Below are 14,202 nucleotides of genomic sequence, written 5' to 3'. Positions count from 1 at the left end.
TCCGGTGATTTAATATTCCACTTCCATGAGGTTGGGGGACTCACAAAAGACAAACTAAAAAAAGGAATGACCAAAATTGATGCAGCAGATGCTGAGACATTCTGACTTTTAGTTGTTAGTATCCAGAAACATTGGATCATACATTTCCCATAATGCAACTCAGCACCATTTTCCATTTAACAAAATTTTGTAAGGCTCCCTCATGAGCAACGGAAAACATTAGATAACTGCAGGATGAGTAATACTCAGAGTAATACTACTGTACATCATGTGTAAAATTGGTTGAGTGTCCCTTTAAGATCACATCTTATGAATATTTATTAGTGGGATTCTGCCAAGAGTTAATATTTGCACTGGGTACCACTGTTTCAAAATAAAGATATGAGATATGAATCAAAAAGTGGTGGAACAATAAAGAATTTTTGAACCTGAGAACATATAAAGCGATTGCATTTGCAGAGATCCCACCTAATAAAAACCCAACCAAACATTTTGTAACAAAGTCTGACAGGTTTTATTTTCTCTCTCATAAATAACACTGAACAGGCATCGTACAGTGATAAATATCAATATTTATACACTGTAAAATTCTCTGTATTACAAAATACAGTATATGTGTAATGCACTTGATACAGATGGGGAAGTATTGCATTTCATAGCACCAAACGTGACCTTTAACTTGCCCCCTTAAGTTAATGATCTCACACTTTACTCCTTTATAACAGTTTAGATGTGCAGTTACACCCCAGATTCAGGTCTTGTGTGGGTATCTATGAAATATACTTCCCTTAGGAATCAGTTGTTGCATAACTAAATCTAAGAGCCCACCTAGAAAGAACCAAAGCATTTGCTGTAAAACTGCTCATTTTTCCACAATCTTATTTTCAAAATCAACCCAGTCGAGACGCTAATTTATTATGAAGTGTGTCCGCGGTGGCCGATCAAGTTTCATGTATTTAATTTTTGCATTATACATGGCATAGTGTCCGCTTCTTTCCCACTTCTGAGCAGAACAGCTACACGATTCACACTTTATTTGGAAAGTAGAGACACTGCTGTCAGGTGAAAGCCTCGAGTATTTACATAATTTTCTCATCAAAAACTAAAGAAAAATAAAAATTTTCCATGCCTTTGAAAAGTGAGAAAGTGAGAGCAGTGAGTACATTTCATAAAGCCCGTAGCCATAAAACACACTCATCTCTCCCGACGTAAACTTTCAATTCAAGTAAGACACTGGAAAAATGTTTAGATGTGATTTAGACGATTTTCATGTGACAGGAGTGAAAGGTTGATCGCTAAACATCAATAAGCAATCAGCAGGTTTAGGGACTCTCCAAAGAAAGTGCTACAAAGCTGAACAAGCTGTTCTGATCACAGATGTTGGCGAGTCTCTTCCAGATCTTAGGCAATGCAGAAATGTCCGTCAGAGGCAGAAGGAGGTAAAAGGCAGGTTGGACACTGTAACACAAACCTGGGAATGTTGATACTCAACCTTACAGTGGAACATGGACCAGCTAACAACTCAAATGCAGTTCTTTTGTTTACCTTTGAAAGAAATATAAATGCTTACAAACAGATCTTTAACATTGGAACTGAACAGCAATTCCCAAACACTTGTCTAAAGATCTTATTGGTAGGACTTCTATCATACTGTATATATATATTTTTTGCTTTTGACTTTCAAACATTATTGCTAAATTCACTCAGGAAGGGGCCCTTTCAACCAACATTTAGCACAAAAATAACGCAACAGTTTTTCAGAGGACTGACAGCATGGAATGTGTTTGGCAAACATTAAATCTGGCTAAAAAAAACTGGGGAACAAAGAACTTAATATTAAAATGAAAAACAAAAAGTTGTACCGGGGATACAAAACTGACTTCTGTGAACAAATACAGGGACATAAAGATGGATATTTCATATAGGAGCCCTTATTATTCCTCAATCAGACTTTGTCTGAGGAGCAGCATCACAATAATTCATGTAAAAATAAAAAGTTCTTATCACATTCATCACTTAGTGTCCATGTTGTGTTTGATTGTCAGCTTCTGAGAGACATCCGTTTCACCTCCTGACCAACCAAACCTCTTCCTAGATTAACTTATGTGTATGAAAACAATGTTTGTCTGTTGAACTGTGCAGTGTGTGCAAACCAACCTACAGCATGAGAGCTTTGTTGATGTATTATTAAGAGCTAAAACACAAAATAAATTGTTCACAGGTCATTTCTATCATTACCAACAACATTAAGTAATAAAATTAAAGAAGTCATAAGTCACATTTAGCCTCAGCTCAGGTGGGGCCAGTGTCATGGCGTCTGATAAGCTTTATCAAATTATGGCACGTAAAAAATAACAGCCTCTTTATCTCATCTAGCTTACTCGTCTATAATGTAAGTAAAACCTAAAAAAAACACAGACTTGGTTTGTGTTATTTTGTATGCATGAGAGCATTTCTGATTAGTTTGGTTTCAGCACTGAAATATGACATTCATGCCATTTCATCATGTATTGCACAGCATTGTCAAAACTATCACCTTAAGCAAGAACTATGTATTAACCTTAATGGATAATCTCACAGCCAAAAGAAAAAAAAAAAAGAGAATGTAAAACCAAATTAATCAAAAACATTTAAAGGTAAGCTTGGCGTCTCAGTTTCATTTCAGTGTGGGATTCTTTCTGTAGAAGAACATGTGGCTGTGCTACCGAGGAGCCGCTCACGCTGCACTTCAACTTTCCTGGCAGAAACGTTCCTGAGTTTCCTGCTGTGAAATCTGCTCTCCTCCCCAGCTGCTCTTCTCAAAACTGCAGAAGTGCTAAAATGATCTCCAGGCAGACGAGGCCAATTCAGCGGATGTGATCGTAAGCAAGCAGAAATCACACGGTCAGAGAGGCCTGTAGTGCTCACTGAGAGCTTGTTCCCTCACTCCATAGTCCAAAAATAAGACACTTCAAAAATGAACTGGACTAAAAAGCCAAATCTTTCAAAAATATTAATAATGCCCTTCTTATTTATATTTTATATTAGCACTGGATGTCAACAAACAAATCCTAAAATTTCCTGAAACAAAAAAACAGATGAAGTATGAGATAAAGGTGCATAGCTTACCATTCTTTTGACACTGAAATAAAAAAAAACAATTCCTTGGTTCTCTAGAAAGCTCCAGATTGCACATTCATAGTGTTAGCGGGCGGTTATTGCCGAGCTTTTTTTTTTTTTTTTTTTTCCTTCCAATGACTCATTCACTCATTCTCATACTGATATCTCTAAACATCACCATTTAATTGACATCTCCTGTAACAGAGTAAATGTTAATAAGTACCTTGATGAAAATAATAATAAAAATTAAAAAAAAACTCCCATGATGATATATCACAAAACCATTTTCATCAACACCGTTTCTTAAGAGGTGCGTGGTCCCGCACTAATGAAAACAAAATGTACCAACAAAAAACATACGACGCTATCAGGGCTTTTCTCACATGGGTGATGTCATACTACACCACCAACAAGTTTTGGACACTGTCTAAACTCAGCAGGTTCCCTTAAGCTCTGCAGTCTTACAGTTAGTTATAGGAGCTACTACACCACATGTAGTGTTTTAAGGTCACACCACATTAATGCAGTTTCCGCTGCCAGCTGTCGCCCTCTTGCTGCAGTAGGTGAAGCTACTGTGATTGGTGGAGGACCCGTTCATGTGCGATGACTTAAGCTCCATCTGGCAGGCGGCGATGGCTGCGTTGAGCTCTACCTGAGCCCTGTGCACAACGTAGAACATCAAGCCGATGCTGATGACAATCTGCACAAGACAGAAGAACCAGATTCAAAATGGCTTTCCCATTTGTTTGACTTGTGTAGTGGTGGCGACCTGAACTGCCTCGTATTCTGAGGTGTACCTAATATTTTGCTCTCCTAATAAATATATCTGTGGGACAAGGACAAAAATATGAGATACACCAACTCTCAGAATATATTGCACTACATTAACAACACCACAAACATTTGTCTAAAAATTACCATAGAGTTGAACACAATCATCACAGCCTCATGTGAGACCTTCAAATAAACCAAGCAGCTGTAAAATGAACCTAAAATCTCAGGAAAAACTGCTTGAATAGAGCTGAGAAGTTAGCATAGTTAGTACCTAACTTCGTATCCAGGACGGATGTTAGTAGGCAGGGATACACCATTCTTTTTTGGCAATACTGGTTCTGATACTTCCACTCACGGTATTTGCCAATACCAATAGCTGATTTGATACCAGTACTCTCTTATTCCCAAATTTTAAATCCATATAAAACACTGCATCAAACTCATTGTGATCATTTTTATTTAAAGCATTACTTCAACAATGCTGTCTTGCCAAGAGTTAGACAAGAAGATTGACACCACTCTCATATCTGTACGAAAAATACGAAGCTACCGCCAGCAGCTGGTTAGCTTAGCTTAGCACAGAGACTGGAAACAGAGGGAAACAGCTAGCCTGGCTCTGTTGAAAATGCCTACCAGCATCTCTAAAGGACTAAACTGAGTTTGCAGCCGAACATAAAACTTTACAATGAAACTGAAGAAGTATTTAACGTGGATAGGTTGTGGCTGTCTAATACCTGTTCTGCAAATAAGATAGGTACATTAATATTGGCCCACAAATTCTAAAAACATTAAAAAAATATTCACATTCTTCAAGATTCTTGGTATCTGTTTGTTTCTATATGTTTGGCATTGAAAAGAATTAATGTTTGTATGTATGATGTGTATCCTGGTTGGCACACAACAGTAAGAGATAACTGGGCTGAGATAACTCAGCTCCTCCAGATGGAGCTTCCCACCACATAAAAAAAAAAAGGCTTCTTTGTGAGTAAGACCAGTTGTCACTTTGGACCAAGAGCTTTCAGTTCTGCATGAAACTGACACCCACTTCATTTTGAACTGACCCTTGACCTCTGTGAACTTCACACAGAGGCCACCCCTGATCCCTGAATGCCTGTGAGGGTTAAATAAAGCTGAACAGGTGTTAGGGATGTGGTGACAGATTGAAACGAACCTTTGGAGCAAGACAGAGTTGTGGGCATATTTTGCATATCTACATAAAGTTCAACATTTGTATCTTGAAGTTTATGTTCCTTAAGGCTTAAGGAAGAGGCAGATGTCTTTGTTTTTGCACTAGAATACAGTTTGAGAGACTTGGTAGACATAGATTTTGAAAATAAGGGAGGAAAAGAAACAAATCGACCGACAGAACATTTCAGGGGTGTGTGAGGGTGTGGTCCAGAGCTGTCTATCACTTTATTATTATGAAAAAAGGACAGTAGTTTCACACAACATAGCTATAAATAGTGTTTTCAGGAACAAGTAACAGTTGTGTCACCTGCAGTCTGTGTGTGCTTGATGTCTCATCATCACTATCACTGCTGCCATCATAACTGTTTACAGGAGACTACTAGAGACTACAAAGTTCTAGTAGTCTCCTACTACAAACAAAGGAGTCAGTCAGGATTTTTTTAAAAGGGATTTAAAAAAAAAAAAAAAGTAACATACAGCATAGTAGGTAGGTATAGTAGGTAGTAGGTTTAATAGGCATGCTTCTTATCAAAGGTTGATTTCAAAAACATTTAAAGAATCCTGAAAAACAACTGTGTACCTGAGGCTGCCTCATGTGAACCATATGAACTAATTTGCTGTATTTCTAATTGCAGAACATTTGGTGGAAAAGAAGCTTTTCATTATTAATTAATTAATGCAACAATGAATGTTGAATGTGAAGTGTCTACTGCACCTGCCCTGTCCTGAATTTCTCATTTTAAAACCACTACAAAGCAAAATGTGAAAGTTATGGTTATTTCTTATTAAGTTATTTTTTCAAACTGAATGTATTATCGCCAACAACTCACCTGCAGGCTGAACACAAAATAGCCACTGATGCTCTGCTCAGCGATGACGTCCTCCATGGTGCGGAGCGTGGTGCCCAGGTAGGAATTGAGAAGCTGGGTGGGTAACAGACCCACAGAGGAGGCCACCAGGTAGTTTGGCAAGGACACATCTGTGATCTTGAATGGAAATAGCGATAAGAAACATGTTTCAAATTTCGTGAAGTACTGCAAATTGAATCAATTCCAACATATGCACAAACCACTGCTATGAATCCTAGTCAAATGAAGTCACACAGGATTTGTCATTCGCTCATCTTGAACTGATGTTGGTTACTCCTAAGATGAAATATATTTGTATTCCTGGTGACAATTTTAAACATTTTGTTTTGGAAAAACTGTACAAAAAGGCCCAAACTACATTGTTATTGACAAATTCATAAACATAAACAATCTGCAAAATCCTACTTGGGCTGGTAAACAGATTCTAAGTACCATCTGGTGTAATTACCTTGAACTACAACATGCTATCACACACCTAGCTCAGTGTCTCATTTCATATCTTAGTTCAGCTACCTAAATATAAAGAAGTGCCTGCTTTGCTGTCACCTTTGAACCCTTGATTAAGTAATGACATAAGCTGATGCGTGTCTGTACCGGCTGTGTGAAGATGTGACCTTGGCACTGTGTGCACAGTGACTACACTGTGGCTGATAGCGGCCTGTCAGGGGTCGTGGTGTGTTGCTGAAAGACACTGCCTGTGCCAAAATGTTATCAGGGCTGGACATTAGTGCAAGCAAGAGTCTCCTCACAGCGATAAATCCTAAACCCTCTCCTGTTATCACACGACACACTGATAAGACCCTGAGTTACACCTCATAGGACACATTATCAAAACCAGCTTAATCAAAACCTGGTTAATCGAGCGAATGCTGTTGTCAAGCTGGTTTTCCTCTGTATGTACCATGGAGCATTTTTTCCTCAGAATAGTCATGCCTTTCTTTCTCCTTGAAAGATCAGCACTGATGTGTCCACACTCTGTGTCAACACAGTCACAACGCCTTCAGCTGATCTCTGAGATATAGCATGTGAGCCCGTGAGAGCTGCAGAAAAAGAAAAAGGAATGCACTCTCTTTCTCTCAGCCATCAACCCTGAGTTGTGAAGCATATGTCCTCTGAAGTCTCTCCCCGCTCAGGCATCTAGCGTATGCAGCTGCCTTAAATACGTGGGAAGAGCTAGTCGTTGGTATTTTTATAACCACGTAGAGAATTCCCACTGAACTTCCTCTTCCTCATTTCTGCAAGCCTTTGTAACAAGATAATCTGCAAATTCAAGTGAAAAAACACCCCATCCTAGGCCCGACCTGATTTATTCAGAGCAGCAGCAATGCAGGTCTAAGTTTGTGCTTGTAAACAAACAGTACATAAGGTATCTTGATTGCATAGTAAATTTCAGGATTGCTGCTGTGATTCTGTTTCCCTTTTCATCTGGACACACACAGGCTTTACCCTTTGTAATGAAAGGTGAAGCACAGGTTGTTAATTCAATCCTGCACAAACATGTATGCCCGTAGTTAGGGTCCTATAGATCAAATGATAAATTCCCCAATTGCTTCATCAGCTCATTATGACAGGAGAGCGATGGAGCCACGGCAACCAGCAGTGATAAAGGTCATAAAGCTGCAATAAAATACATGTGAGGATCCAAATATGTCTACTTGGTCCTCAAAGGATTCACAAACATTTTTCCTGAGCTGTCCCATTGTTTTGCTTACTGCTGCAGTCTATGTGTCGTTTTAGGTTACCCGCTATAATGTAGCACCATCCCCACTTCAGCAGAAAGAAGCAAGGGGAGGGGGCACACAGTGAAATCTAGCCTCACCCACAGAAAGTGCTTACCAAGGGCAGAGCAGACAACACATAATTCCACCGTGAGCCAGTACAGGCCTAGAAGTACCAACCCACGGTTAGGTTCACCCTTTTACTGTTGAGAATAAGACAATAAAGATACAATATCAGCTCGGCATAATGACGAGCCTCCAGGTACGATGAATTACAAGGTGTAAAGTTAGAGTCTGAGCTGGGATTGAAACCAATCCAAGCCAGGAAGCGAAAATGTAGCATAGGAGGCAGGCGGAGAGAGGGATTCAGCTTATTAGCCTGCTTCTGGCAGGGTCGGCTACACTCCCTGGTGAAGGCTCCACTCTGCCATTTACCTCTCCAGCTAGAAAAAAAAAAATTATTTCGGTTTGTGCAATGAGTCAACAGCCTGATTTTCTCCAGTTTCTCCAACTTAAACCATCTTTGGTTTAGTTATTAGCTTTCTAGTATATAAGAAACACTAGTTAGTTGCAGATATATCTGAACCTGAGTGTATGCCAGCTAATAAATGACAAGATAATGAAGAACAGAAATGCCAAAGTTAAGTTTAGTAACAGTTTCACCATTAAACCGTTTGGTTTGCAGGGGTTATATTTAATGTTTAAAGTGTATGCAATGCTGCCACTAAACAGCAGTTCAAAATTTTCTTCATCACATGCCAAAGTACAATGTACGGTAAGCAAAGCAGTGAAATGAAGGTCGGACTTGGAAGCAGGGCAAATTGTGCAAAGCTGCAAAAAAATTAATTTAAAAATTCTAAAAATCCTCAATATTATGAAAAATATCACATTATCAGTATCGGCCTCATGAATCTTGTATTGGTCAGGCTACAGTTATACCGTTTAACGTCACTGAGATACAGAGAAAATAGACAAAATTATATGATGACATGTGAATCAGGATGTGAAATGTGAGATTTAAAATCAATATAAGCCAATGAACCCAGAATAAAAGCCCAAAATGCAGGTGCATTACTAAAAAAAAAAAAAAAAAAGAATTTAAATTTGATATAGCTGTCTGTCAACTGAAAATATTTCACAAAGAACAATCTCAGGACTCATGACAATGAGTCAAACTGCAAACTGGCAAACAACAACATATGACCCACTTTTGTAGCAATTTTGTTTGAGCTACTTGAAAGCTGACATCCCTTTTCGTGAAGTGTTGTTTGCTTTTCCCTGTACATATTAACCCAGAGCAAGCTCAAAAGCAGTATTTTACAAGACCGTCAATTAGCGCTACTTATAACTGACAGTCTGACAAACTGATTGAGGGGCACCAATAATGCCAGTGACAGTGACGGCAGCAGCTGGGCAACACTGTGTAAAAAGTCTGTCCCTTTGACTTTGACACCTCATTTTCACCTCTCCAGATTCGAACAGCAATTTCAATGTTGTGACTACTGTTAAAGCTTCAGCCGAGTTCCTGGCATGAGAGGGATATTTCAATATTTGGACAGAGCTATGTCCTAACCATGGAGGCTAAAGTACCAACCAATGACAAACAGAATCCGTTTAAGTCATTCAGGCAAAAGAAAACCATCTGCTACGCTTGCATGTCCTGTTCAAAAAAGAAGTTTACAGGTAAACTGCTGCCCATAGTGTGGTACTAATATGTAAGAATCATTAATTTTTAGCACCACAAACTTGCTTAATCTTGAAGTTGAAATTTAATCCAAAATTTACTTCAGAACAGTATTTCCAGTGTACTCAACACAGTGGCCTAAATAAACAACTTGTGAAAAGACAAGTTTCTTCTGCCCACAATTTAAAACGTACATAGATTTGTGATGCCAACATCAAAACAACTGAGGAATACACTTTAGTCTTTAGCCTCATATTCAAATAGATCATAACAGGTTCTGTCAGCTCACTGCTCAACTCTAATGTCACAGCCCAAGCCTTTGAATTTGAGATCCCTCTGAAATACCAGCATGCCAGTCAATGCACAAGAGAGCACAAAGGTTGACTGCCTGTGGTTCTTACCTACAGTCAGCTGATTCCTGGGATGATCTCATATCACTACTGCCAAAAGACCATTTTCACTTTACTGAGGGGGTTGTCATGTAATGTAAATTGTAAATTTACAAAAAATAAATAGAAACATAGGCATTCCAGAACAATGTCTGTAATAAATACTACATGTGTAAAATACTTAATATCAAATTTCTGTTATCAACAGAGAGGTGTTAAGTCATCTCTTTAATCATTTCTGTGTGGGGCGTTATTTTGGGTTGTATTATTTTGAATAAGGTCTTGATTCCTCATGTATGTTGATGATGGCAGACCAGGAAAATGGAATAAAATAAAACCTCTAAATACTATGGCCTGACAATTTACCAGGGCTGCAGTCAATACAGCTCTGACACACTTCTGGATCTGAATTAATTCAACAAAGTGGTGTTTATCGTAGGATGGTGAGTCTGTAAACCAAACTGTCAAAAGCCAAATCCATGCAACCAATCTCCATGCAGCAGAGAAATGTCTAAGTAAATAAGTCATCCTAGAAGACTAACGGGTTTTGCAGCATACAATTACTGTGCTTGTGAAACACACGTCATCTTCTTTTTCCTTTTCCTTTTCCTGCCTCAGGCCTGTGCATCAACTCCTTCATGCTATGAGCTATAAATGCCCTTAATGCTCCCCACTTTGAATCCACTTCTGGATGTCTGTACTACTGTTTTCTTTCAGGACTATTTTGCTTCTCTTCTCGCCAAACATTTTTGCATAGACACAGTGCCATATTCAAAACAGCAGAAGCTTATGGTAAAAGAAATGCCACTGTTGACATAAACAGAATTAGTGAAATACTGCATATGAAGATTTTAAAGTTTTGCACAAAGCCAATTTGACCGGCCTCATATTTTAACTTTGTGCTTCCATATAGGGATTGATAAAACAACAACAGTATTATTTGTTATATGATATTGTTGTATTGTGAGCTTTTCTGCTGCAGTATGGCTTGTAATACTCTGGAGACCTAAGCCTGAGTGGCTACATAACATCAAGTTCACCCTCAGGTCAGTATTCTTCATTAATCATTCAATTACAACCAGCATAACATGTTTCATGTTGCATGACCCCCCCAGCTGATTTTCTACAATACAGTAAGACATCCCTCAAGGCTTTTCCCATTTGGAGGTATCAATGAGTTGACTGTGAAGGGTAATCAGCCAGTATAAATTATTCATGCCATGCATGAAGGTCAAGGGCCTCAGGTTAAGTGTGGGAGTGCAGCTGAGAGCAATATCCTGACACTACTTAGCTTTATAATGTAGGTCACATGCTGTTTGTTGCCTTCACCAAAGACTTCAGATGTACTTTCAAGAAAAGAAATGTCCATGATTTAGTCTAGATGATGTTAAAATCACTGGACGCTTACTGAGTCCAAAACAAACATTGCTCCAAATATGAGAATCCAAACTATGACTTAAAAATATGACACTTACAAAATTAAACAATAATTGATGTCCTTAGGCTTCAATAGAATCCATTTCACAGCAGCACTTCCTCTATCTACAAGAGGAATGAGTTTTCTTTCTCAAGGGACTAGCTGACTGGGGACAATACACGAAGTATCGCACGTAGACAAGCTTCTGGCTAGATCTGATTTCCCATGTGGTGGGTTGGCCTAACAATAAGAATTTTTTTTAAAAGGTCACAGGTTTGATTCCCATAACTCATTTGTTGAACTGTCCTCCAGTAGGTTAATGAGTTCTGTTCCTGGCTGGTCCACTGCAGAGAGTGGATGAGTTTATACAGAAATGACATGACTGTCCAATGTTCTTCTAAACTAATAGGGAAAAGCTGACAGTAGTGTTTTTTATACTCACCGAGAAAACTGCATTTTGAAGCCCAAAAGGTATGGGGGTGAGTCTCGCTAAGGCCACAACTTTGAGTCCACTTCCTCCTTCCACCACTCGGATGACAGCACTGAGCTGTTCACTGTTCCCAACCTTGTTCAACACCCAATCAGTCAATAAGCGTTTGCACACCAAGTGTGCCACAAAAGTCCCTATTAAAACTCCCACCATGACTAGTCCCATTCCCAGAACAAAGCCGTAGAGGTAGCCAGCTGCCACGTTAAGAACAATATATCCCCATCCGCATGGGAATGACACAATAATCAAACCAACTATAAACAGCAAGGCTCCGACGAGGCTGTCCAAGCTCTCCACCCAGAGCAGGAGGTCCTTGAGGTACTGGCGCACAAGGGCAACCGAGGAGAAGCACACAGCAGTCAGGATGCATGCCAGTAGGGCGCTCTTGAAGCAAAAGGTGGTGATACAGCACGGGTGTCTGAACTCTCCACCACTGGCGAAGGTCGTCCCTCCTGTGTCACTGATAACCTCAGGGTCTCCATCTGACTTCCCTATTCCAACCCCCCTCTCGTCAAATGCGCTGCATATCAGGATGTCGATCTTGTCACACTCATCTGTGGCAGTCCTCTGCAGCCAGCGGTTGAGCTGAATCTGTGCCTTGCCCACAGCATGCTTGATGAGCTTGGTGAAAAGCTGCACAGTCGTGGCCCCTGACACTGACATGTTGGTCCTCAAATAAACTCTGGGGACCAGCAGCAACGCTCAGATGAAGTGTCCCACCCGGAGACTGCTGTGACGTTAGAGGTTTTCAGACAGTCTTTAGATCCAGTGCAAGTCCATGTCTTGCAGTGTCAAATTGTTGAGCTTCAACAGAGACAAGTATTTATAAACTTTTAAGAAGATGGCTTCAGCAGTGGCATCCCATTGCTCTGCAACTTTGAGAGCAACTGTGTAGTGAGGCATAAAGATGAAATCCGTCACTCTCCTTGGCCATTACATGAACTGTCCAATTTAACCAGTTTATCTTGGGTACACTAGCTGGGCAACGTGCCAGTCCAACGATTTAAAGGTGCCAGTTTTGTAGTCTCTGTCTGAAACACTCGCCATATTCAGTGTTGTCACCCCTCAGCTTCAGGACAGTGCAGAGTCAATAAATGCAGGGAGCTGTCAGGACAGCAAAGAGACGATCTGTGAGGACTCTGACAAATCAATCCAACACTTCTTTAGATCCAGATGTGGTTCAAAAATATCAACTTTTATAACACCACCATTCCCATCCAGCTAACGTTAACCCACTAGCATAAATCACTGCATGGCTAACTTACTCCCGTCGTTAGCTAACTAGCCCGCTGTGTGGATAAAGTCCTCAGCTGCATTTCAGAGACTAAAGCCGGCTTATTGTCCCGGAAAACACAGCGACAGACGGGACGCAGAAGTCAAATATGAACACGCAGTTTGCTGTTTCTCCGTTGGTTAGGTGTTGTTGTTGCTCTCTCCGCCTTCCCTCCGCGGTGCAAGCCGCTGCTGTCGCTGCTCGAGCTCTTCACACCGAACACTGTTTGTGTCCCAGAATGCCAAGTAACCCCAGCACACGTGACCGACAGTTACGCCTTCTCATCCAATCAAAGGGATTCCACTAGTCATCGCGAGAGTCCACGACAAATTCAGTTTGTTTTGGATCAATTGTCTTTGCACGGTTTCTGCGGTCAGTCAGTCACAGTGCTGCCACATGAGCAGAGCCAAGTATTATATAACCAACAATGTTTTCATTACTTCATCCTAAGATTTTACTATTTAACTTAAATTATTCAATTAACTTAAATGATTCAATTATAATTATTTGTTTAATAAGAAATTCCAATTTAACAATTGAGGTGCAATTGTATCCGGTTGCACAGAAGTAAAGAAAAGTATCCAGAATGCAGAATAGCACCTGTCAGTGTTGCATTTTTATATACACTCGTTTGTTAGTTTGTTGGGAACATCTGGATGAAACTAATGCAGCCAACATTCAAGGAGGCTAATGCTAAGGTACTAATATTATTATTATTATTGTTGTTATTATTATTATTATTATTATTATTATCAGTAGTAGTAGTAGTAATATTGAAACTGTGTTAGAGATGTTGATTCAATCTCATTTTGGAGGATGTAGTTTGTTGATTTGTATTACATTATAGCCTACAGAGAGGTCTTTCTGTTAATAGCCTATCTTCATTGATTTCAATGGGATGGGCAAAATAATAGCGACACTTGTCAACATAACAGTACCACATTCTCCAAATGATCATATGGTTGAAAAAAATTGATTACAACCTTCATGAAGGTAAGACTGATATCAGGACTTTTATATTAGACTGCATTAGTTGGTACTTACTTACTTACGTTACTTGGTGTTCCTAATAAACAAATTAATTAATGACAACTAAGTGTCTAGTATATTCTTGGATCGTTATTTTTACTGATGTATTAACATGCATTTTAAAGGAACTCATTTGAACCCAATTTAAGGACTTTTTATACTGTTGTTTAACCAATAACATGCACCATGTTTTATAAAATTATTACATGTTTTGTTTCAATCATTTTAACTTGCAATGTAACTTGCAACTCTAGTTGTAAAATAGGTATATT

The 14,202-nt window shown here is 39.4% G+C and overlaps 1 protein-coding gene across 1 annotated transcript; it reads right to left on the bottom strand.

Moving 5' to 3' along the window:
* Positions 1 to 490: 490 nt before the first annotated feature.
* On the bottom strand, positions 491 to 13,129 carry tmem64 (transmembrane protein 64). The gene is made up of 3 exons (XM_023412310.2): positions 11,581 to 13,129; positions 5,892 to 6,047; positions 491 to 3,799 (listed from the first exon to the last, which is right to left on the bottom strand). Exons 1-3 carry the CDS (start codon positions 12,289 to 12,291, stop codon positions 3,608 to 3,610), a joined length of 1,059 nt encoding a protein of 352 aa, XP_023268078.1. The 5' UTR covers positions 12,292 to 13,129; the 3' UTR covers positions 491 to 3,607.
* Between the last annotated feature and the right edge of the window lie 1,073 nt (positions 13,130 to 14,202).

This window comes from Seriola lalandi, unplaced genomic scaffold, assembly GCF_002814215.2.
Source record: "Seriola lalandi dorsalis isolate HSWRI2012SDOR001 ecotype SW California unplaced genomic scaffold, Sedor1 jcf7180002054476, whole genome shotgun sequence".
In the NCBI taxonomy this organism is placed as follows: Eukaryota; Metazoa; Chordata; class Actinopteri; order Carangiformes; family Carangidae; genus Seriola; species Seriola lalandi.
The sequence above is the reverse complement of the archived record's forward strand: the minus strand, read 5'-3'. Positions and strand labels throughout refer to the sequence as shown.